This window comes from Ichthyophthirius multifiliis, assembly GCF_000220395.1.
Source record: "Ichthyophthirius multifiliis unplaced genomic scaffold scaff_1120509250997, whole genome shotgun sequence".
Taxonomy (NCBI): Eukaryota; Ciliophora; class Oligohymenophorea; order Hymenostomatida; genus Ichthyophthirius; species Ichthyophthirius multifiliis.
In genome coordinates this window covers 1-23,194 of record NW_004086300.1, presented here as the reverse complement: position 1 = coordinate 23,194, position 23,194 = coordinate 1, and the positions used below count along the sequence as shown (strand labels likewise).

Sequence of the window (23,194 nt, the reverse complement as noted above, 5' to 3'; positions counted from 1 at the left end):
ATATATATATAAATTTTTCTTTTTAAAAATAAATATATGTTTTATATAATATAAAAATATTTAATTTAATATAAAATATTTTCAATCTTCTTTTTTTTACTTATTTTATTTTATTTTTGTTATTTTTTCGTATTAAAATCTTAATTTTTTAAAAAACTATAATTTACCTTCTTTATTATCTTAATCATCTTTCGAATCATCCAAAAGTAAACAACATTCATTTAATTCAAGATTATTTTCTAAAATAATAGAAGCAAAGCACTATAAAATTTCTGGAAAATCTCATGCTTTTACATAAAGTTAATTATTTTAGTTGATATTTAGTAAACAAAACAAAAAATATAAAAATCAAAATGTATTTAATATATTAAATATTATATTTATAATTTTTATAAATATTTAATATATATGTATAAATATATATATATATATAAGAATATTAATAAATATTTTTTTATATATAAAATAAATAAAAAATTCTTTTTATATTATAATAATTATAGTATTTTTATAGATATAAATAAATTTAATATTCTTTTATTTTATTTCTATTATTATTCATGTTAATATCTATTTATAAAAAAGAATAAAAAATATATTAGAATTTTTGTTTTTAATATCAAAAATAATTCAAAACATATTGCAATTACTTTGCATATTACACTAATTATTTTAAATATCAATATCAGTTTTAATAGTTCTTACTGTATTTATGTTATATTTAGAATTTAATTATTAAAGTTCTTTATTTATTATATAATTATGACAATTTTCTCTATTAAAATATTAATTCATTAAATAAGAAGAATTACACTTATTATCCGAATTATATATATTTTATTTATTAAAAGTAGAAGACATATATAAATTTAGATTATTATTATAAAAAATACTAAGTGATTCATTTTCAAAATAATTATCATTATTATTAATAATAATACTATCTTATATTTACTAATTTTAATTAGGAATTCTTTATAAAAATTATATTAATATAATTATATATATATATATATATATATATATATATTTATTTATATTTTTTTTATAATATATATGTATATTATATATTTATTTATATAAATAACTTTTATATATTTTAGCTAATGTTTTCATATGTATATAAACTTTTTTTAAATTAATCTATTGATGTTTATATATTATAAATTGTTTTATACTTTTTTTATTAAACATTATAAATTATAATAATATTAAATTATATATACTAATGTAGTTATCCATTTCATTATTGGTTCTTATTTTATTTTTTTATATTCATTATTGATTCTATTTATTTAATTTCCTTTGTATATTTTTGAATTTTTATTTATTAATCTTCATATAAAAAAAATAAAATAATATAAAAAAATAAAGAAATTTTTAAATTTTAATATTTTCATTTTTTTATATTTAATTTACTTAATAGTATTTTGTGTATTTTTTAAAGATTTTTAGACTAATTCTAATAATTATTAAAGCTTATAATCAGTAAATATTTATTAATTTTATGATATATTTTATAATTATTTAAGCATTTATTCTTTTATTTAAAATAATTAATAATATTTAATAGAAATTCTTTTCATTTCTTATTAAAAATCATTGATTTAATTCCTATTTTTATATTTCATAAAAATAAAAAAATTATATTAAAATAACGTAATCTAATATATATATATATATTTACATAAAAATATTATTATTTATATTTTAATTTTATTAAAATTATTTCTTAGTTTGTGCTGATTATATTGAATTATTAGAAGATCGTTCTTATGGTAATATATATGTACTCGAAGTATTTAAAATCGAAAAATCCTCAGTATTTTAAAATAATAATATTAATTCTTTTGCATTACATTTTAAATTTATTATCTTTTTATTTTAATATGTTAATAAAAAAAACTATATTTTTAATTATATATATATATTTATATATTTTATATATATATATATATATATATATATATGTATATATATATACTTTTTATACTAAAAGCAAAGATAATATAATAAAGTGTCTTTATTTTATTCATTTTGTAAAATTTTATGGTATATTATTCCTTCTTAAATATCGTTTTATATTGACTTTTATTATTTATTATAAAATATAAGAATTTTATATATATACTTTTTTTAAAAAAAAAACAAAAAAAAAGTCATAAAATAAAAATATGTGCATATATTGAATTTTTTCTTTTACATTTATTTCTATTTTAAGAAATTATAAATAAAAATCTAGGTCTTGGTTTTCTTTTAGATTTTAGTTTTCGTATTCTAAAAAATATTTTATTTTAGATGTAAAATTTATCAATCTTACAGGGATATTTTTCCAAATTTTTTATTGCTTCATTATTAATATTAAGTATTTATTTTTAACTTTTTATATATATATATATATTTTTCTTTGTATATTTTAATTAATTTAATTTATGTACGTATTATTAGATAAACAAATATCTAGTAAAAATAAAAATTAAAAAAAAATATACTATTATAAACAAAAATAATATAAATAAATAAAAATAAACTTATTTTATTAATTTAAAAATTAAACTTATATTATATTTTAAGATAATAATAAGAAAATTAATATTTTTATTTTAATATAAAATATAATAAATTATATATTTATTTATTAATTTAAAATTTATTTTTTTTAAATTAATCATAAATAAAATAAAATATAAAAAAAAAATATAAAGAAAAAAAGAAAAGAAAAAAAAAAAAGATATAAAATAAAAAAAATATATTAATTATAAATTAATTTTTTTTATATTAATTTTAACTTTTATTTAGTTTATTTAATAAATATATAAAATATTCTAATTAATCTTTTTTTATTTTTAATTATTGTACCTATAAAATATTAATTAAAAAAATATATTAAAAATATACTTTAAAAATAATTAATAATTAAATTAATATATTATAAATAAAAATTATAAAATTAAAAAATATATAATTTTAATAATAATTTATATATTATAATTTCTTTTTGATTAAAATTAATTTTTTAAAAAACAAAGGTATATATTTATATTATTTTTATTAATCTTATATAAAGATTCTTTATATATAATTAATTTTTGAATATATATAATATTTTATTTTATTTACATAAATAATTTTTTATTTTATAATTATAAAAAAAAAAATATCTATTTTTTAAACTAAAATTTTATTAAGAATAAAAAATTTTATAAATATTAAAAATATAAAAATGTCTATAAAAAATTTCACCAAAAATTCTGCTAAAAAGCCTTCCTATACTACATCAAGTAATTTTTAATTGCTATTTTTTTTTTATTTTAATATAATTAAATCAAGTTTTTAGAGGACTTTTTAAATAATAATTTAATACCTATAAATAAGATGAATAATAAACTTATTCTTTTAAAAATAAATCAAATTCTATTGAAAAAGTAATTTAAATATATAAAAAAAAAATTAAATAGAAATAGAAATTTGATAAATACAGGCTTTAAGTAATAGAAAAACAAAATAAATAATGTTTAAAATCATATGATAGATTATTTTAAGAATTCTAATAATAAATAGATTAATTAAATGATCTTTAATACCAATAATAAGTAGAAAATAACAAATAAATGAAACAAAATTGCACTTTTTAGCCTAAATTAGAGACTAAATATTATAAAATTAAAAATAAACATTTACTTAGTAAAAGTTTTTATGAAAGAAATAAAGAATGGTCTTAATTAATTTAAGAAAAAAATTAAAATAAATTAAATTAATTAAAAGAGCAAGAACCTTCTTATTCTTTTAGACCTAAAATAGTATATATTAATATATATATAATATTATTATTTATAGAGATAAAAAATTAAATATATAGAATTCAAAAATAAAAATTGATTAATAAAAATAAAGTAAAAATAAGAAAAAACTATTAATAAAGAAGAATATAATTAAACTAAAAAAGAAGAAGAAAATATAAATTAATAAAAAGAAAATATAAATAAAGAAGAATCAAATATAATTAAAGAAGAAGAAAACAACAAAAATAAAAAAGAAGTGAAGATGATAAAAAATAATAAATAAATTAAAGAAGAAGATAAATAAACAAGAGAAGAAAAAGGAACAGAAAAATTTTATAAAAGACTTATGTTTGCAAGACGAATAAAATAATTTAATTTATTTTTAAAAGAACATCCTGAAAAACATCATTTGAAGTTAAATTTTGTCATTTAAGATACTTCTAAAGATAATATGTATAAGAATATTATTTAAAATGAAAAAGAAAAAATTAATAAAAAGTTTAAAAAGTAAAAAAAATACTATATTGTAAACATTATATAGGCATTATTATTTTTTATAGATAAAAAATTGCTAAAAAGTCGATTATATTAAAATTTTAGATGAAATTCATAAATCATTTACAGAAGATTAAGAATAAGATAAGATATAAGAAACATGATTTATATATAATTTAATTAATTTCATATTTTTATATATATTATATTACTGGATATATCTTTTTTATTTATATATATATATATATATAAATAAAATAAAATATATTATGTTTTTTATTTTCCTAAAAATATAAATAATTAAAAATATTTATTTTAAAAATAAAATTAAATTAAAAAAACACTATTTTATTTATAAAAAGAATCATTATTTCGAATAATATCTTTATCCGAAAATTTTACTGCCGATTCTAACTTCAGTTGATCCATATTCAATCTTTATTAATTAAATATATATAAAAAAAATATGTTAATTAAAAAATCTTTTAATTTTACTAATATACTGCTTTTTAATAATCTGATGACATTCCCATAGAAATTTCTATTAATCCAAATTAATTACCAAATTTGTGTATAATTGATGATTTTAAATTATATAATTACTATTTATTTATTAATTTTATTATAAAAAAATATTTTTAATTTGTTTTAACTTCAAAAGCTTTTATATCACCTTCTTTTCCTATTGTCATTATGCCAGAAAATCTTTAAAATATTAAAAAAATATATTTATATATATAAAAATATGTACATATATATATATATATATATAAATATATATATTTTTTTTTTATACATATATAATATTTTATATATATTTTTACTTTAAATTATTACAATTTTTCAATATATATTCAATTAATTTATATGAATTTTCTTAATCAACACCGTATTTTGCTATAAATAATAATATTTTAATAAAAAATATATATTTTACTTTGTTCATTACTTGTCTTCACTTAAACAAATACATTTAATTAATCTCTATTTACAGTTTTACAAACTTTCTAGACTTTATCAGCTAATCTATATTAATAAAATAATATAGATAAAAACTCTTCTTAAAAAATATTTATTAGTTTTATAAAGTAAACCTTATGCTATCTAGTGTTTCTAAAACATATAAATTTGGCAAAATGATTTATTTGACTTTGTTTGTTTATAAATGACCAATAAAATGCCATTTTATATCTTATGGAAGTTAAGAATATTTTTAAATGAATTCATCAACATAATTTTCGCCAAAATGTCTTAGACCTAAATTATAGGTTTATTGTATTAATGAAATAGGCATTGTTTTTGAAACTGCTACAAGAGTACAACATTTAGATTTTTAACTTATTTTTAAAGAATTTTAAATATTTTCTTGTACTAATTTAATTTATTATGTTAGATTATGCATTTATATAATATGAATATTGAATATTGATATAATTCTAATAATATAATAATTATTAATAAAGTTATATAAATATATTAGATTTGCATATATATATATATAAATAGATATATATATATAAATATAAATATATATATATATATATATATAATTTTTATAGTTTTTTATATATATTATGTATTTGTTTTTATATCTTATATATATCTATAATATATATATATTTACTTATACAAAAAAATTAGTTTTTATTTTTAATTTTAATAAAAAACATTTATTTATTTTTAAAAAAATATATAAAATTTTTTTATTTATAATTTAATTTTAATAATTTTTCACATTATTTAATATGTAATTTTATTTTTAAATATAATATCAACTTAATAATATTTCTTCAACATTAAATTTTATTTAAATAGCTAATGCATTCAAATATATTTTCAAAAAGTTAAAAGTTTTCTTTTTAATTATATATATTTATTAGATTATCCCACAATCCTTTCTATTCTTAAATATAAGCAATTTTATTTAAATGTTATTTTATATTTTTAATTATACATTCATTGCAATCTATATGAATTCTTGGATTCAATTGCCTTAGAACAGATTATATGCCTTCATTAGTTTTGCTATGTATAAATTAAGATTATTTATATTTTTATTGTAATTAAGAAATTGTTAATTATGTCAAATAGTTCCAATTATCTGTAGAATAAACAAAAATAAAATTAAAAATCTAACTTGATTTATCTAACATATTACTAAAATTCAAAATTTCATTATCATTTTTAAACAAATTATTTAAATTAATTGTTACTTTCTTCTTTTTTAAAGAATTTATTTGAATTTATTTCTATTCACTCAAATTTTTTAATACATTCGAATATTTTGTGTATTCAGGATTTATTAATTTTGAAACTGCTGTATTATTTTGTTTTTAAATATTTTCATTCGAATTGTTTTATACATTAGTTTAATTTGAAGAAGGAAACAAAAAAAATATAGAAAATAAAATTGCAAAAAATATACTAAAAATGATCCAAAACATTATTAATTTAAAAAAATTTTAATAAATTTAAATAAAATAAAAATATATAAATATATTATTATTTAAATAATAATAAATATAAAAATAATTATATAAAAATAGATATTAAAAATCATATATAAATATATAGATAGTAATATATTTATATATATATAATTTATATATATATATATATTTATATTTATATTTATATTTATATCTATTTTTATATATCTATAAATATATATATTTTTATTTTTTTATATTTTTATCATTAATATTTTTTACTTTTTTTATAACATTATATTTATTTTTTATATATAATATTTTTTTTTTCTTTTTATTTTTCTTATAAATTATAACATAATCATTTCTTTAATTTAAAAAAAAAATATTTTTTAATTTTTTAAAATATATATATTATAATATATTAATTTAAAATAAAATATTTTAATAAACATGTTAAAAAAATATTAAATTCATATTTTAACTTTTTTTTACAATTTTTCTTCTACCTCATCATCCTCATTCTTATTTTAATTTTCTTTTCTTTTATTTTCAATATTTTCATTATTATTATCGCAAAAAATAAGATCTTAATCACTAGCTGATTCTGATTCCAAAATTTCAAGTAGTCCATTATTTTCATTATTTTTAAATAATACTTTTTCTGGTTCTTTTTATTTTTCTTCTTATGTTTTTTGAACTATATTTTTCCAATTTATTTTCAAAGAATCCATATTTCTATTTTATTTTTTAAATGTAATTTCTTAACTATTTTCTATATGTACTAAAAGGCAAATACAAAATATTTAATTATCATCTTCATTCATAATTGAAATTCTCGCGTCCGCGAAGTTTTTGAAAATTTAAAAAAGGGGTTTTACCTTTTAAATTTTTCTGTTTTCGATTTCTTCCTCTTCTTAAAAATCCGTGTTTTCGTAAATTATAAACTGGCAAAAATTTATACTAAAATTTTACAACTCTCCATTTTCATTAAAAAGCCTATCTAAAAATTATCCTAAATTAGTTTTATTAAAATCACAATATACAATATCTGGTATTAAATTAACATTACAAGATAGACAATTTTCATTGCTTTTTCCTTATTTAGTATCTAAAATCTTCATATCGGATTCATTTTAGATATAGAGTTCTCTATTTTAAATATCCTAATAATCATTTTAAAAAAATTTCCTTTAAAAATATTTAATAGCCTCACTAATTTAAATCGCACTTACAATTGAATTAGTACTAGCAATTGCTGGGACTATATTTCCTGCAATTTCCTTGACTTAAAATTAAGTTTACAAAGGCAAATTAAATACTATACATCTCAAATTAGTAGCCGCAGTAATGAATTTGATACAAATATCGTCATCTTTTTCGAAAATAACACATGAATTTTTCCTTTTTTACTTCATTAAAATATCGAAAGAAGCGATAAAAATACTTGCATAAATTTCCTCATTTTAGATACTTTATAAAAACTATAAATCTTTTTTTTCTATATATGGATTTTTTTAAAAAGCTTCTGGATTTTTTTTTTTCATTTCTTATAAATTCAAAGCTTTTAAATACGAAAATTTTCCTTTTTCTTCACCTTCTTTTTATTTCAAAACATCATTCAAAAAAATCTATTCGAAAAGTTTTTCTCCATTTTCTTTATCATTTTCATCTTCTTTATTATCTTCTAATCTTTTTTAAATATCCAAAAGTAAATTAGATTCATCATTTTCTTCTATCTTTTCATTAAAAATTACATTAAATAAATATTTAGCCCAAATAATGCAATGCACAGGCTTTTCAGGTAAAGTCCTTATTGTACATGCTGGATAACTTTATTTATTTTCAGTTTTTGGAAAACAGTCATAACATCTACTTTGTCCTCTCTTAAATATATAAGCTTGACCTTTATAACCTGTAGTACCAGCTTCTAATAAAGGAATGTCTAAAATCATGCATTATTTGTTGACAAAAGAACGGGTTTCTTGATTGTCTAAAGCCATTATTACTAAGTTGAATTAAGAGAAGAATTTTAAACCATATTATTCATCTTTGATGTTTTTGGTATGGGATTTTAAGTTCATAAAGGGCTTTTGATATTCTAGTACTTGTTTTGCTACTTCTGATTTGTAATGACCTCGGTGAGATTTCCTAAATAAAAATTAACGGTTAAGGTTTGATACTTCTATTGTATCTAAATCTAATATATGGATCTCTTTAAATTTAAATTAGGATAGATTTTTTAAGACTTCACATCCGATTCCTCCTACCCCAATTAATAAAAGACTTGTTTAATTGAATTTTTCGAGAAATTGTTCACCGAATAATAATTTGGTTACTCTTTAGGATTAGGTGTGTATTTACATATTTTTTTTTATTATATGTATATTTTATTATTATAAAAATATATATATATATATATTTATTTAAGTTTTTTATAAAGTTTTTTTTTTAGTTTTATGTTTATAAAGTTATTCAGAAGATATTTTTTAGAAGTTATTCGATATTTATAAAAAAATACATTATAAATAATTATTGTATTTTTACTTATATTGAAAATAAAATTTTTATTATACAGTATTATTTAAAGAAATAAAGAAAAAAAAAAAATTTTTTTATTTAATTTTATTATAATATATTGTAAATGTAATATATTTTTAAAAATAAAAAAAAAAATTAAATATAATTTATAATAATAATTTTATAAATAAATAAAAATAATATATATATATATATATATATATATATATATACATATATATATTTAAATATTTTTTAAACATAATATTTTTTTTAAAAAATCCTTATAATAAATATAACATATAGAAATTCGATTTTACTAATAAATAATATAAAATAAAATTAATAATTATATAAATATTTAATCAATGCGCATTATGTCCATTATTTTCCTCATATATTTATTTATTTAAATTTTTAAGTTTTCCGAATCCGATTCTATTATTTTCCCTATCAAAAACAGTTAAAAATTTACTCATGATTAAATCTCCTATAATCCATAAATTTCCCACTTTGAAAATTAAAAAAAATGAATATTAAGTTATTATTTAATAATATAAATATTTTATATAAAAGAAATTTATAAAAAACATAATTAATTTTAAATTTACAAATAGGATCTTTAATGTTCATTGGAATAAATCCACCTGTGCACTCAGTAGGATTATCCGCATGCTTATAAAGTGATTATTAAATTCCATTAAAAGAAATGATATATTCTTCTGGATGAATATGATAAGATTAACCATCAATAACAAACCTTTTTAATTTTTTGTTTTTTTAAAAAAATATATGTATTATTAGTACGTTATAGTAGGCATTTTCTTAATATCATTGCAATCATACCCAGAGTCACTTAAATATTAAAATAAAATTAATAAATCTTCTTCCGGTCCTGTGACAATACTTGTTCCTGAATCAATAACAAGATTACATTTATGGTCATCACTACATAATCCAATATCATTACCATCCAAAAGAAAATTTTCAGCTTATATTGTCCAATACATTGGATTCGAAACTTTATGGTAATTTATTTCCCCATCAACAAGCTTTTTGTCAACTTTTCCAAAGGAAAGAAATGATTCATCAGATTCGTCTTCTCGATTTAAATAAAAGTTAAACACTTTTTCACTTATAATACCTTATTATTTCATATAATCAACTATAGTAAGCAATCCTCCACCTAAAGCAGGATACGAAAGACCTATAATTCCGTCAAATTCACCCTATAAAATAAAAATTATATAAATATATATAAAAATATATATATATATATATATATATATATATATTTTTTTTAAATAAAATATACTTATTCAAAAGCTTATCCAACTTCTTTATTAATTTGAAAAAATTCTACTTTTTCTATTTTAGTGTCTCCTATTCTAATTGTATCAATAGCCATTTTTCCTCCTAATTCTCCACTTCCGAAATATGTGTAAATTTCTAAGTCCACATTTTTATATGTAAAAGAATTTTCAGAGTTATATTAATTTCCTTTCTAACAACCTATATCAGAACACAAAATTGAATTAAGAAAAATAGCTGTGGATCCAGTATCAAATATCATATTGTATTCTAAATCTTCTTTACCGTCTTTTATTTTGCCGACTTTTATTTTTCCTGTATAAAATAAATTTTGATGATTATATAATTTCGTTTAAGGACGGTTTTAGCCTGTTTGTATGTATTTTTATTATTAGTTTTGTGTTTTTTTTAATTGATTTATTTATATAAATTCACGATATATTTATTTATTTTAATCAAGTTTTAGTTAAGTGTATTATTATTATTTTAATGAATATGCTTGTTATTCTTTTATTTAGTTAAATAATTTAATTTTTTTCTCGATTGAATTTTCACGTTTTAATTAAATTTTTGGATTTGTTTCTATATTTTTAAATATAAATTAATTGCTTTTTTTAGATTAAATTTTTATTAGACAGTTTATTAAAAATAATAGTATAAATATTAATGTTTTCATTTTTTTTTTTTATTTTATCTTTGTTTTTTAATTTTATTTTTTAATTTTTTTTTTTTTTTTCACAGTTTTTTTTTTGTTTTTAAAAAAATTACGTTTTTTATTACATTTTTTGTAAAACTTTTATAATTTTAAATAAAAATAATATTAATATGAATTCTTTTAATAATTTATATGTATAAGATATTGTCTTTTTTTAAAAAAAACTAAAATGTTTTTTGATATGTATTAAAAATAAAAAAGTTTTATTAAATAATTCAATTAAAAATTTATATAATATTTTATTGAAAGCATATAAATTTTTTTATTTTTAATTAACAAATTTCTAAAAGAAAAATATAATCAATTGATTTATCAAATAATCTATTTATTTTTTTTTAAAAACAAATACAAAAAAAACTAAATAAATATTATTATTATTTTTTTTTTTTAAAAAAAAAAAAAAAAAACAAAAATATTATATATAATTATATTAATTTATTTATATTATAATCACACTTTTAAAATTTATAATTATGATCTAAAACATATAGCAAGCCATTCATTTTATAACAAAGACCAAGACAAATTAGCTATTTCTCCATCAGCTCTATATTCCAACAAAGGTTCTTTTTTAAAAAAAATAACATAATAATAAAATATTTATTTTATTTTAAAAATACCTGTCATATCAGGTCTCATTTCAGTTAAATCCCAAATCAAAGATTAATGATCATCTCCAACAGTACATATATGTGAACTATTATATATATAATATTATTAATTATTATTAATTTATAAAAAATTACCTTGATTAAGGTGCCCAAGCTAGTCCATTAACACAATCTTTATGATTATTAAATTTACAAATAGGTTATAGAGGATTTCTTGTATCAAGTAAAGTCACATAATTTTGATCCATTTCAATAACAGCAATATAATGTGGATCATTTCTATTCCAGGCTAATTTCAAAAGGGGATTATTATTTTCGGTTTCATACAAAACTGTAGAATGTTCCAAATTTCTTAAATCGAATTGACGAGCACTTCCATCAGCACCAACAGAAGCGAATAAGTTTTTATCAGAAGAAAAAGAAATGTCATATACTTCTTTATCATGAGCTATTAGTTGTGTAAATACTGTTTACTTCTCAATATCCCATATTGTACATGTAGTATCTATTGATGCTGTTCCTATTAAATTTAAACTTTCTAAGTTCCAGTCAAAAGAAGTTAATGGGGCTGAAAACTCATTTTACTTTTTTTTTTTTTAAATAAATAAATATATACACCATGATTTTGTGTATATAATATATCATATAAAATAGACTGATATATATATATATATATATTATTTAAACAAAAATAAATTTACATTTATTAAATCACATTTTAAGATCACGCTATCATTATTTTATACTTGCCAAATTTTCAAATATTCTCCTGAAGTAGCTAATATATCTGGATGACTTCCTTTCTTTATTATTTTTTTTTTTATATTATAATTTTTATTTTTTTTATAATTTTTATATATTAGTACTTTATCGGGTATCCATATAAGTTTTGTTGGAGGATATTTATGTTCGAAACTGCATTTTTTTTCAAATTCGCCTTTTTCTTGATTTAATTAAACTATTTCGATCTGTTTTTTTGTTTTTTGTTTTTTGTTTTAAATTTTAAATTATTTTTTATGTATTTTTATTTGTATTTTAAAATATAAAATTATTCAATATTTTTTTTGCAAAAAAATACTTAATTATCTATATCTTCTAAAAAGCTTGCTATTGCTATTCTATAATTATATTCTGGATTAGTTGAAAATCCTAAAGCATATATTACCCAAGGCGCTTGATATGAAAATACTTAATCGGAAGATTACTCTTAGTTTTAATCAACTTCTAAATAAGTTGTAAAATAATAAATATTAGAATAGTAATTAAATTTTATAAATTTATATACAATCTTCTATTTTATTTTCTTAATCTTTGCTATCCATTTATATTTATTTATTTTTAGTTTATATTATTTGATTTTTTTTTTTTAGTGAGTATTATATTTTTTTATTTTTATTTTTTTTTTAAAAAAATAAAAATAAAAATATAAAATTTTTTATTTTCTTTAAATTTTTGTTGTGCATAATATATATATATATATATATATTAATATTAATATATATATATTTTTTTTATATTATTTTTCTTATTTAAATATTTTACTCTTTTATTAATAAGACATTAATTAATAGAAATAATTAAAATATTTAGTCAATTTTTTTCTTTATATATTTAAATTAATATATATAATATTTAATATTTTTTAGAAATAATTTTATTTATTTTAAGTATAAATTATGTATTTTAATTAAGCTTAGAATATTTATTAATATAGATTTTTATATTAAGAAATTTAATCTTCATATTTTTTAAAAAAAATTCTAATATAATTAATTGTATTTTTGCATTAAGATCATATCTTAAAAATTATACACGTATTCAATAGATAAAATTAAATAAAAGTATATATAATTAACAACATATTATATTATAATTTAATTAATTAAAATAAAAAATAAAAAAAAAATATGAATTAAACAATAATCACTACATATGTAGGTTTATAAAAATAAACATTAAAAAAAATAGATTTATTAATAATTTAAAAATAAAGCAAGGGCATAAGATGGTTTAATATTATGCGAATATTGCGAAGATTCAGGTTCAATTCCATTAGATTTAAAGCAAACAATAAAAAAATTAATGAAAACAGAAAACAGTTTTAAAAATAACGAAGAATTTAAAGTTATAGAAATGGGAAACCATATGTTAAAGTAAAAATATTTATATATTCGCCTTTTTTATTTATATTTATTTATTTATTTTTTTAAAAAAAGTTATCATTGTAATGAAGGTATATTATATATGGCATTAATAAGTAAAAGTTATGATGTAAGACTTTGTAAGATGTATTTGGAAGATATTTAAGGTGGATTTAATGATGTAAAATTATTTAAAGTTTTACTTATGTAATATAATTATTTAAATTAAAGGAAATTAAAAATTATTATGGAAGTACAGGTGGAATCGATTATTTTTCTAAAATTTCAACAATAGAAGAAAGCTATAAATTTATTAAATTTGGTATTTTTTTTTTATTGGAATTAATAATATTGATTTTTTTTATTTATTTTTTTCATAATATTAATTAATAGACAGATTTATAAAAAAGAAAAAATAAGAATATTAAGATTAGAGATCAATTACTAATACAGAAAAGCTTAAAAATGATATTACTGAATTGAATAAAATAATGCATTAAAATATTGATTTATTATTAAATAGAGACAATTAATTAGATAGTAAAATTTTATTTTTATTTTAAATATTTATTTTTTTAAATAGGAATGAAAGATAAAGCATTTTAATTAAGAGAAGAGTCAGCAAAAGTAACTTTTAATTAATTTTTTTTTTAATTTTTTTTTAATTAAATAGTATAGAAATAAAGGAAAACAACTTGTAAATCATTTATGGTTTAAAAAAAATGCTGTTTATTTTATTTTAGCAGGCCTTTTGCTTTTATTTATATTTTTAAAAATATATTGAAACTTTAATATAAATGCTTTTTTTTAATTTATATATGTATAAAATCGTATTTAAAATAAATAAGCAAAAAAAAAAATTAAATACTAGTATATTTTTTTATGTATAAATAAATAAAAAAACATAAAAGATTTTTATGAAAAAAATAATATTATATATCATATATAAATATAAAATAAAGGTAAATTATAAGAGAAAATATATTTCTTTTATTAACTATATTAAAATATATAATATTATCATCTATTATATTTTAATCAATAAAATATAAATATATTTTCTTTTAATTAATTCATTTTTATAATGATAATTATTTATTATTAAAAATTAATTAAATTCTTAAGAATAATATAAATGTGATTATTTTATCCAATTTATCTATATAAATCAAACTATTTACTAAAGTAAAAACCTATAAAAATATTTAAAAGAAATATTATTAAAAAAATAATTATCAAAAATAAAGATATATAAAATTTTAACATTTAAAATAATATGTCTAATTGAGTATTAATGTTTTTAATTAATTAAATAAAAATATTTAATTTATTATATAATTAAACATATAAAATAAAATAGTCTAAATTGATATTTTTTGTATGCCATTTATTCAATTAAAACTTAGAAAAGCTCACTCTTTTGATAAATTAATAATTTAAAATTATTTTAAATATTATAATATTCTTGTTTATTTAAATAAAAGATAACTTAATTTAGAAATTTTAACTTTTTATTAAATAATTAAATTTTATATTTTAATTATAAAAAAAAATACATTTATATATAAAATTCTTATATATCTTATCTTCTTTTGAAATTATTATATTTTCAAAACTAACTTTCTATATTTTCAAAAATATATATGATTTAAAATACTAAAGTGTAAAAATATCATTTAAATTCAAGATTTATTAAAATTAATAGAAATTTAAATGTGTTTTAGTTTTGTATATATATAAATTTATTTTTGAAATTCAATTCTTATAGGATATAATAAGAAACTAAATTTTTAAATTTACTAATTAAAATGAGTAAACCTTACAATTTTTTAATATATATTAATTTTATTTTTTTATATAAAAATAAACAATTAATGAATATTATATTGTTTTACAAACTAATAACATTAATAAAAATTATTTTTAATATAAAATATCTCTTTAAATAGTATATTTAATAAATAAAATTGTTTTAGATTATTTAATATCTATAAATAAAAATACTGTAAAAATTAATAACATAACAAAGATAATAAAAAAATAATAAACACAAAAAGAAATTCTATTGAAAAATTAAAATAAATAAAATTAAATATATTTAACTATTAAACTGCTAATTAAATAAAATTTTGTATTATATTTAATGATTTAATTTAACTAAATTGATGTAAAAATATTATTTATACATACATATTTTTTTTTAATAGAAATAATTTTTATTAATGTAATTAAGTTAATGAAATTTATTCTGAATTGTCATTAATTATAGAAGAATAAGAAAAATAATATAAATTTAATAATATTTTACAATATTAAATTGATATACTTAATAATAATAATTAAAATAGAGAACATAGTTAAATTAAAGAAAAAATTTCAAAAATATATTTCTAACACATAAAATATTAAAAATAAAAAAATATAATAATATATAATAAATAAAAATTATATATTTTTTGTAAATATTGAATTTAATTTTGCTTATTTTTAATAAAAAAAAAATAATAAATTAAAGATATAAATGAAAAATTATGATTTAATTAAATTTATCAAAAAAAAGATTTAAAAATAATTATAATAATATTTATATATTTATAAATTTAAAAAGGAGAAATTTCTTTTATATTAAGAAAAATAAAAGTGAATTATATATATAATAAAAACATTTGATATATATATATATAAGATTTATTAATTAACATGACAAAATTTAAAGAATTAATAGATTATTAAGTTAAAATATAAAAAATAAATATTATTAAATATGACTCAAATCTTTAAAAAATATATACTGCCCTCTAGAAAGCATCCCCCTTATTTTTTTAAAAAAATACTTCTTTCCTAAAAAATGGATTGTCTACATATTAGGAAAAATATAAATGATTCTAACTGCAGGTTATTCTGAAAAATATTAAATTAAAAATGTATTCCCTTTTTTAAACAAAATGATATAAGGTGAATTAATAATTTTAGCTGGAAATTATCTTAAAAACTATTGAATGAATAATATAAAAAAAATATTTTAACTTAAACGATTGAAAATAGCTAATAAATCTTTTAAAATACATAGATTAAAATACCAAAAAAATAAAATTCAAATTTAATATTAATCTAACAAATAAAATTATAGAACATATAAGATTATAGAGAAAAATTTAAAATAACTAGAATGATTTCTCTTCATAATCTATTATACAAACAAATAAAAAAAATATAAAGAGAAAAAATAAATAGAAGTAAAAATTTACAAAATATAGACTAAAAAAATATAGTTTAAAAATCATAAACAATAAAATAAATAAAAATTAAATATATTAAAAAACAAAAATAAAATTAAGAAAATTATTTATAAAAAAAATATATATATTCATAATTATATATATATATATATATATATATTATTTTTAAATACTATATTAAATACTAATATTTATTTTTATTCATATTTTTAATTTTAATAATTATATCACTTTTTTTTTTACTATTACTAAATTTAATGAAGATAATAAGCATAATATATTTTTATTAAAATTATAATACAATATTTTTTATTTTATAAATATTTTATTTATCCTAATTAATAATTTTTTTATGTTCTATTTATTAAAACAATTATTTCAATACTGAATATAAAAATGGAGATTTTCAAATTTAATATAAACTTTATATTAGTTTAAAATGAAAAATCTTTTTATATTTTTTTATAAAATTCAAATATTATTAAAATTTATTATACAAATAAATGATTTATATAATCATGTATTTACATATAAATAATTATAAAATTAATATATATTTTTTAATAAAATAAAAAAGTTTATTAAATATTAAATTTTTATTTAATTAAGATGAAGAAAAATCTCTATTTTTTTTTATATTTAAACAAAATATATTAATTTTTCAAATTATTATATTTTCTTCATAAAAATATACTTTTTAATATATAATTATTAGTGTAAAAAACATTTTAATTATTAAATATTTTTTTTTAATATTAATATTACATTTTTTTATATAAATGGAAATAATCATTTAAAAATTTAAGTATAATTATAAAATAAATAAAAAAATATAGATATAAATTATATAGAAAAAATAAATATAAATTAATAATGTAAGTATTGTAAAGTAATTTGCCTAATTTATAGTCTAAAAATTTATTTATAAATTTTGAAATAAAAATATTTTATACAAAACAAAACAAAAAATGTAAATATATTTTTGTATTTATTTGAGTACTTTTTTTAATGTTTATTTTTTATTATTAATAATTTTTAATTTTATTTTCATTTATTGTTATTAAGTGAATTAAAAATTTCTGTATATAACTTTTTCTCTCCTTTATGATATTTTTCAATCTAAAAAATAATATTAATTATATATTGTTATTTTTTTATATATATACTTTTTATTATAGTTATTATTTTAAATTATTAATTTCTGCGTTAGATTCGATTTTTTCCATTTCTTAAATTTTCTAAAGAAAAAAAAAAAATTATAATAAATAAAAGAATTACTTCTTAAACTTTATCATATAAATCTCTTTCCAAGTAAATAATTGCAATTCTAAACAAAGCTTTAATGTTTTTAGGATTAAGTTTTAAAGCTTAATTTGCCTAACTTAAAGCTTCATCATAATCTTTTAAATAATATTTAGTTAAACTCATATTTACATGACATTATTCGGTTAATAAATCTTATCTTTTTTATTCAATATCTGTGTCAGCAAAAGTATAATCGAAATGTAATAAAGCCTAATTGATTTTAATAATTAATTATTTTTAGAATAAAAATTAAAACTTTTTAATAAAAAAATGCTGCTTTTTCATATTCTTTTTCTTTAATAGCTTTGTTTCCTTCGTTTTTAAAAAATTCAGCATTATCAAGTTTTTCTTTTGTAGATTTTTCATATAATTCTCTTTCCTATAATAAAATAAAAATTATATAAAATATATTATATAAAAATATATATAAATATATATATATATATATATATATATATATATATATTTCTAAATATTTAATTACTTTTCTTCTATCATGTGAGCATCCCATTGCTTATAAGTAAGGATTTTATTTAATTAAATCTTATAGTTCTTTTTATTTGTCTTCATCGTCTTTTATGTTATTAAATTTTTAATCGTAATTTAGTGAATATTTATCAGTATCATTTTTTTTTTATTATTCTAAATTTTAATACTTTTCTTCTATATTATTAATTTACTATTCTAAAATATTCTTTCGATATGGTCCTGCAAATTCTTCTAAAATTATATTAGAAAATTCATATGCAGTTTCAGAAACTTCCATTTATAAATTAAATTTATTAAAAATTTAAAAATTATTTTAATATTTTTTTTATTTAATTAAAATTAATATATATAAAAAAAAATAATTATATTAAATAATATAAATATATATATATATAAAAATATATATATATATATATATATATATATATATATATATATATTTATTACTTTTTTCTTACATCTCTTTATATTAATATTTAATTTATATTTTCTTTTTTTTATATAATCATTTCATTGCTTTTAAACTTATTAAATTTAAGTTTTTTTATTTTAATTTGGTTATTTTTATGTTTTTTATTATTTATTTTCTTAATTTTATTTTATATATTATATTAATATATTTTTTTTTATTTGTATTTATGATTATTTCTTTTTTTTTTATTTAATATTTCATTTAATTTTATTTTTTATTATATTTTTAATTTAATTTTATTATATAATTTCTATATTTAGATATTAATTTTTTTTTATCATTAAAAATTAACTAATATGTTTCTTTTGTATATGTTTAAATAAAAAGTTATTTTGTTTTTCTTTTAACATTTAATTTTTATTTAATGTAAAAGAAAAATATAATTTTTTATATTTTTTAAATTTCAATATTATATATAATTTTTTTTTGATTTTAATTAAAAAAATAAAAAAAAACATAAAAACATAAATAAAAATATATAAATTGTAAATATATATATATATATATATTTTTATATATATATATATATATATATATATATATACATATATTTATATTACTTTTTAATATTATTTTTTATTATTATTATTATTTTTATTTTTATCATTAATTTTTAAATATTAATATTATTATATTAAATTTTTTGATAATTTTTGATTTTATTTTGATTTTTAATAATAATTATCATTTAAATTTATATATTAATATAAAAATTATTTATTTAATTTTTTTTTAAAAAGACTATATTTTATTTTTAATAATTAATTAGTTTTAAATACAGATTTTATTTATATATTTTTTTTAAATAAAAAAAATATTCAATCAAATATACAATCTGTTGTTATTCCATTTTATAATAATCTGTTCTCTAATTTAATTATTAATTTATTTAATTATTTGATTTCATCTATTTCTATTATTTTATTTTTTATACAAAAAGTTAAAATATTTCAAATTTTATATAATTATATACTTTAATTAAGTTTATATTTTTATTAATCAGTTATTTTCTAATAATTACGATTTTTTTAGGTAAACGCTTTAAGTTAATTTTTCAAAAAGTTATAATCAGTATCATTATTTATTTTTTTCTAAGTATTATTCTATTAGAAAAAAAAATATCAATATATTAAATTTAATTTAAAAAATAAAAAATTACTTCAGAAATAAACTTTTTAAATTTATTATCAAAACTACTCATATCAGAGCAAAAAGATTTATTTCTAAAAAAAAAAGATAATTATAAATATAAATATAAATATAAATATAAATATAAATATAAATATAAATATATATATATATATATATATATATAAATATATATTTAATAAAATACGATGAATCAAAAAATTAAGAATCATCATTCCTTTATAATTTTTCATCTATAATTTATTATTATAATTAATTAACTTTATAATTAAGAGAGACATTTTATTTTTCAAAATAAGCTATTTTTTCCTATAATTCTTCTATTAGAATATTTTATTATAACTATTTAGTTAATGAATAGAATTAAATTTAAGTTTAAGTATTATCATTATTAGAATGTATTTTTATTTCTATATTATGACTTGTTTCTTTTTCTTATTCATAACTTTTGATATATATAATTATAAACTTAAAATTATATATATACATATATTGATTTATATATATTTATATATAAATATTATACGCTTGTTGTAGTTAATGTTTTAATTATTTAACTTAATTGGTTAAATTTAATCCTTCCTCATGCATTTTTTTATTTAAATCTAATAAATAATTAAGTTAATCTTCTAATTTATCTCTTTCTTAATTTATTTATTAAATTTTATTATTTTTTTATTAATTTGATATATTTTAAACAAGTTCAGTTAATCTTTTTTATTTATAATAATAAATTATTAATTAAAAAAAAAAAAATATAGATATACTCATCATTATTAACTTTTAAAATATTATTCCAATTTTACAAAGAAGCATATTAACTTTTTAAATCAAAAAATTCATCATAAAGTAAACTTAATTTATTTTTATAAGAAATTTCTGATTCAATAAGCTATTAAATTTACTAATTTTGATTTTATATTATTTTATTTTTTTCTTCCATTATTAATTTATTTTTTTCCTATTAAAAAAAAAATGTTTTATATATTATTTTTTTTTTATTTAAAAAAAATACCATTAAATTATTAATTTCTTTTTAATTTGAATCTTATAATTAAATATAGTTTTTTTCCTGTTTTTCATTTATATTAATATAATTTTTAATCGCCCCCGCATTTTTCCCAAAATTAAGTGTATCCCTTGTTTCTTAATAATTTACAAAACAAGGATTTATTGCACAAATAACTACTGTTTTTGAATTTCCTCCTAAACAAGGTTATAATAATCTTGTCAATTTAGAATCTCTAAAATTTATATATTATCCTTAATTCTATCCTAATTTATTAATCACATTTGATAATGCGAGTAATGATTTATTTATATTTAAACCCTCGTTTTTACTTTTAAAATCTTTATCTATTTTACATCTACCTATATTTTCTGATCCAGCTAAATCTATTAAGTTTAAAGTCGAATAAAGGATTTTAAGAGGATTTTTAGTGTCTCTTATTTCCATATTTATTCTGAAAATTACATGGGATCTACTTGATTGTACATTTTAATTTGTTTCGCCAAATTTTCGGTTAGATTCTCCCATATTATAAAGGTCTTAGGCTTCTTTTAAACTAGAGACTGTATTTTGGGTTAGATTTTAGGTAAATATGCCTTTTGTAGTTCCACGGATTTCTATATTTTATTCTTTTGGATTTAATAAATCTATTAATGTTTCGTTATAAATTTCTAAAAATTAAATTTTATTTCTGTTTAATTTTCGTTTTAGTGAGTCTGTTTTTATTTTTATTTTATTTTTAAAAAAAAAAAAATTAAAGAAACTTATTTTTTATGAATATTTTAATAAAAATACTTGCTTTTTATATATATAATTTAAAGTTAAAGGTATTAAACCTGGATTTTATTTATTCCCTTTCATAGTATGCGTTTTTCCGGAAGATGTTTGGCCATATGCGAATATACAAACTATATTTATTTATTTTTAATTGTTTTTTTTTATTTTATTTTTACCGTTTTTGCCTTCATAACATTAATTTAAGATATTTTGTGAAAAATAATTAAATATTTATTCAGTATTTTTGGTTTCATCAAATATCTTTTCTTTGTTTGTTTGTTTTTTTTTTTTTTATTTAATATAAAATATTTATTAATATGTATTAATATTTTTATTTATATATAATAGGCATTTATATAATCATATATGGATTTTATTTATTCAATTCTTTTTTATTAAATAAGTTTATAATATTTTTATAATTATAATGTTAGTTATAATATTTTTATTGCTTTCATTTATTATATTTTATTACCAAATTAAAACTACTCATTTGTTCTTTTAATAATAATATGTTTTTCATCATGGCATTCAAGAATTTTTTCTTAATCTTAAATAGAACGAATTCTTACACATGTTAAAATGCTTTCTTACATAGTAGTAATATTTTTTTATTTTTTTTTAATGTTATATATTAATTATTTTTTATTATATAAATATATAAATATATATATTATATTTATTTATATATATATATATATACATATATATATATATATATATATATATATATATATATTATTATCTATT

The 23,194-nt window shown here is 14.2% G+C and overlaps 5 protein-coding genes across 5 annotated transcripts, besides 59 other annotated features; 1 reads left to right on the top strand and 4 right to left on the bottom strand. All coding sequences in view use genetic code 6, as the record gives it.

Moving 5' to 3' along the window:
* Positions 1–11: part of a microsatellite that runs on past the window's edge.
* A 365-nt stretch (positions 12–376) lies between these two features.
* Positions 377–452: a microsatellite.
* Positions 424–494: a microsatellite.
* Positions 426–541: a microsatellite.
* Positions 542–983: 442 nt separating this feature from the next.
* Positions 984–1,082: a microsatellite.
* Positions 1,000–1,082: a microsatellite.
* Positions 1,083–1,918: 836 nt separating this feature from the next.
* Positions 1,919–1,983: a microsatellite.
* Positions 1,984–2,552: 569 nt separating this feature from the next.
* Positions 2,553–2,637: a microsatellite.
* Positions 2,638–2,676: 39 nt separating this feature from the next.
* Positions 2,677–2,748: a microsatellite.
* Positions 2,677–2,752: a microsatellite.
* Positions 2,689–2,752: a microsatellite.
* Positions 2,753–2,870: 118 nt separating this feature from the next.
* Positions 2,871–2,967: a microsatellite.
* Positions 2,968–3,094: 127 nt separating this feature from the next.
* Positions 3,095–3,141: a microsatellite.
* Positions 3,142–3,175: 34 nt separating this feature from the next.
* Positions 3,176–3,216: a microsatellite.
* Positions 3,176–3,217: a microsatellite.
* A 690-nt stretch (positions 3,218–3,907) lies between these two features.
* Positions 3,908–3,987: a microsatellite.
* Positions 3,913–3,987: a microsatellite.
* Positions 3,919–3,987: a microsatellite.
* Positions 3,947–4,014: a microsatellite.
* Positions 3,975–4,014: a microsatellite.
* Positions 4,015–5,000: 986 nt separating this feature from the next.
* Positions 5,001–5,060: a microsatellite.
* Positions 5,061–5,176: 116 nt separating this feature from the next.
* Positions 5,177–5,213: a microsatellite.
* Positions 5,214–5,763: 550 nt separating this feature from the next.
* Positions 5,764–5,826: a microsatellite.
* A 938-nt stretch (positions 5,827–6,764) lies between these two features.
* Positions 6,765–6,844: a microsatellite.
* Positions 6,836–6,950: a microsatellite.
* A 6-nt stretch (positions 6,951–6,956) lies between these two features.
* Positions 6,957–7,036: a microsatellite.
* Positions 6,989–7,036: a microsatellite.
* A 143-nt stretch (positions 7,037–7,179) lies between these two features.
* On the bottom strand, positions 7,180–9,074 carry IMG5_126450 (ubiquitin-activating enzyme e1, putative; the record flags this gene model as incomplete). The annotated part of the gene is made up of 2 exons (XM_004032203.1): positions 8,304–9,074; positions 7,180–8,207 (listed from the first exon to the last, which is right to left on the bottom strand). Exons 1-2 carry the CDS (start codon positions 9,070–9,072, stop codon positions 7,180–7,182), a joined length of 1,797 nt encoding a protein of 598 aa, XP_004032251.1. The 5' UTR covers positions 9,073–9,074.
* Positions 9,075–9,426: 352 nt separating this feature from the next.
* Positions 9,427–9,470: a microsatellite.
* A 121-nt stretch (positions 9,471–9,591) lies between these two features.
* On the bottom strand, positions 9,592–13,185 carry IMG5_126440 (WD repeat protein; the record flags this gene model as incomplete). The annotated part of the gene is made up of 11 exons (XM_004032202.1): positions 9,592–9,737; positions 9,838–9,986; positions 10,034–10,455; positions 10,542–10,906; positions 11,738–11,818; positions 11,873–11,949; positions 11,999–12,447; positions 12,565–12,666; positions 12,730–12,831; positions 12,942–13,087; positions 13,149–13,185. 11 exons carry the CDS (start codon positions 13,183–13,185, stop codon positions 9,592–9,594), a joined length of 2,076 nt encoding a protein of 691 aa, XP_004032250.1.
* Positions 10,471–10,521: a microsatellite.
* Positions 11,207–11,255: a microsatellite.
* Positions 11,213–11,273: a microsatellite.
* Positions 11,218–11,268: a microsatellite.
* Positions 12,668–12,719: a microsatellite.
* Positions 12,836–12,860: a microsatellite.
* Positions 13,185–13,224: a microsatellite.
* Positions 13,225–13,327: 103 nt separating this feature from the next.
* Positions 13,328–13,369: a microsatellite.
* Positions 13,370–13,876: 507 nt separating this feature from the next.
* Positions 13,877–14,548, top strand: IMG5_126430 (hypothetical protein). The gene is made up of 3 exons (XM_004032201.1): positions 13,877–14,016; positions 14,080–14,326; positions 14,398–14,548. The coding sequence occupies exons 1-3, from the start codon at positions 13,946–13,948 to the stop codon at positions 14,485–14,487; spliced, it is 408 nt and encodes a 135-aa protein (XP_004032249.1). The 5' UTR covers positions 13,877–13,945; the 3' UTR covers positions 14,488–14,548.
* A 94-nt stretch (positions 14,549–14,642) lies between these two features.
* Positions 14,643–14,671: a microsatellite.
* Positions 14,672–17,117: 2,446 nt separating this feature from the next.
* Positions 17,118–17,152: a microsatellite.
* A 209-nt stretch (positions 17,153–17,361) lies between these two features.
* Positions 17,362–17,403: a microsatellite.
* A 646-nt stretch (positions 17,404–18,049) lies between these two features.
* Positions 18,050–18,113: a microsatellite.
* A 367-nt stretch (positions 18,114–18,480) lies between these two features.
* On the bottom strand, positions 18,481–19,314 carry IMG5_126420 (hypothetical protein; the record flags this gene model as incomplete). Its single annotated transcript, XM_004032200.1, has 2 exons — positions 18,481–18,927; positions 19,033–19,314. 2 exons carry the CDS (start codon positions 19,312–19,314, stop codon positions 18,727–18,729), a joined length of 483 nt encoding a protein of 160 aa, XP_004032248.1. The 3' UTR covers positions 18,481–18,726.
* Positions 18,942–19,013: a microsatellite.
* Positions 18,944–19,009: a microsatellite.
* Positions 18,946–19,024: a microsatellite.
* Positions 18,954–19,014: a microsatellite.
* Positions 19,315–19,371: 57 nt separating the features above from the next.
* Positions 19,372–19,424: a microsatellite.
* Positions 19,379–19,444: a microsatellite.
* Positions 19,379–19,474: a microsatellite.
* Positions 19,396–19,478: a microsatellite.
* Positions 19,412–19,477: a microsatellite.
* Positions 19,479–19,577: 99 nt separating the features above from the next.
* Positions 19,578–19,635: a microsatellite.
* A 51-nt stretch (positions 19,636–19,686) lies between these two features.
* Positions 19,687–19,750: a microsatellite.
* A 196-nt stretch (positions 19,751–19,946) lies between these two features.
* Positions 19,947–19,984: a microsatellite.
* A 14-nt stretch (positions 19,985–19,998) lies between these two features.
* Positions 19,999–20,066: a microsatellite.
* Positions 20,060–20,125: a microsatellite.
* Positions 20,064–20,105: a microsatellite.
* Positions 20,070–20,125: a microsatellite.
* Positions 20,126–20,745: 620 nt separating this feature from the next.
* Positions 20,746–20,830: a microsatellite.
* Positions 20,831–21,306: 476 nt separating this feature from the next.
* Positions 21,307–21,353: a microsatellite.
* A 378-nt stretch (positions 21,354–21,731) lies between these two features.
* On the bottom strand, positions 21,732–23,073 carry IMG5_126410 (hypothetical protein). The gene is made up of 3 exons (XM_004032199.1): positions 22,621–23,073; positions 22,463–22,575; positions 21,732–22,383 (listed from the first exon to the last, which is right to left on the bottom strand). Exons 2-3 carry the CDS (start codon positions 22,526–22,528, stop codon positions 21,946–21,948), a joined length of 504 nt encoding a protein of 167 aa, XP_004032247.1. The 5' UTR covers positions 22,529–22,575; positions 22,621–23,073; the 3' UTR covers positions 21,732–21,945.
* Positions 23,074–23,093: 20 nt separating this feature from the next.
* Positions 23,094–23,183: a microsatellite.
* Between the last annotated feature and the right edge of the window lie 11 nt (positions 23,184–23,194).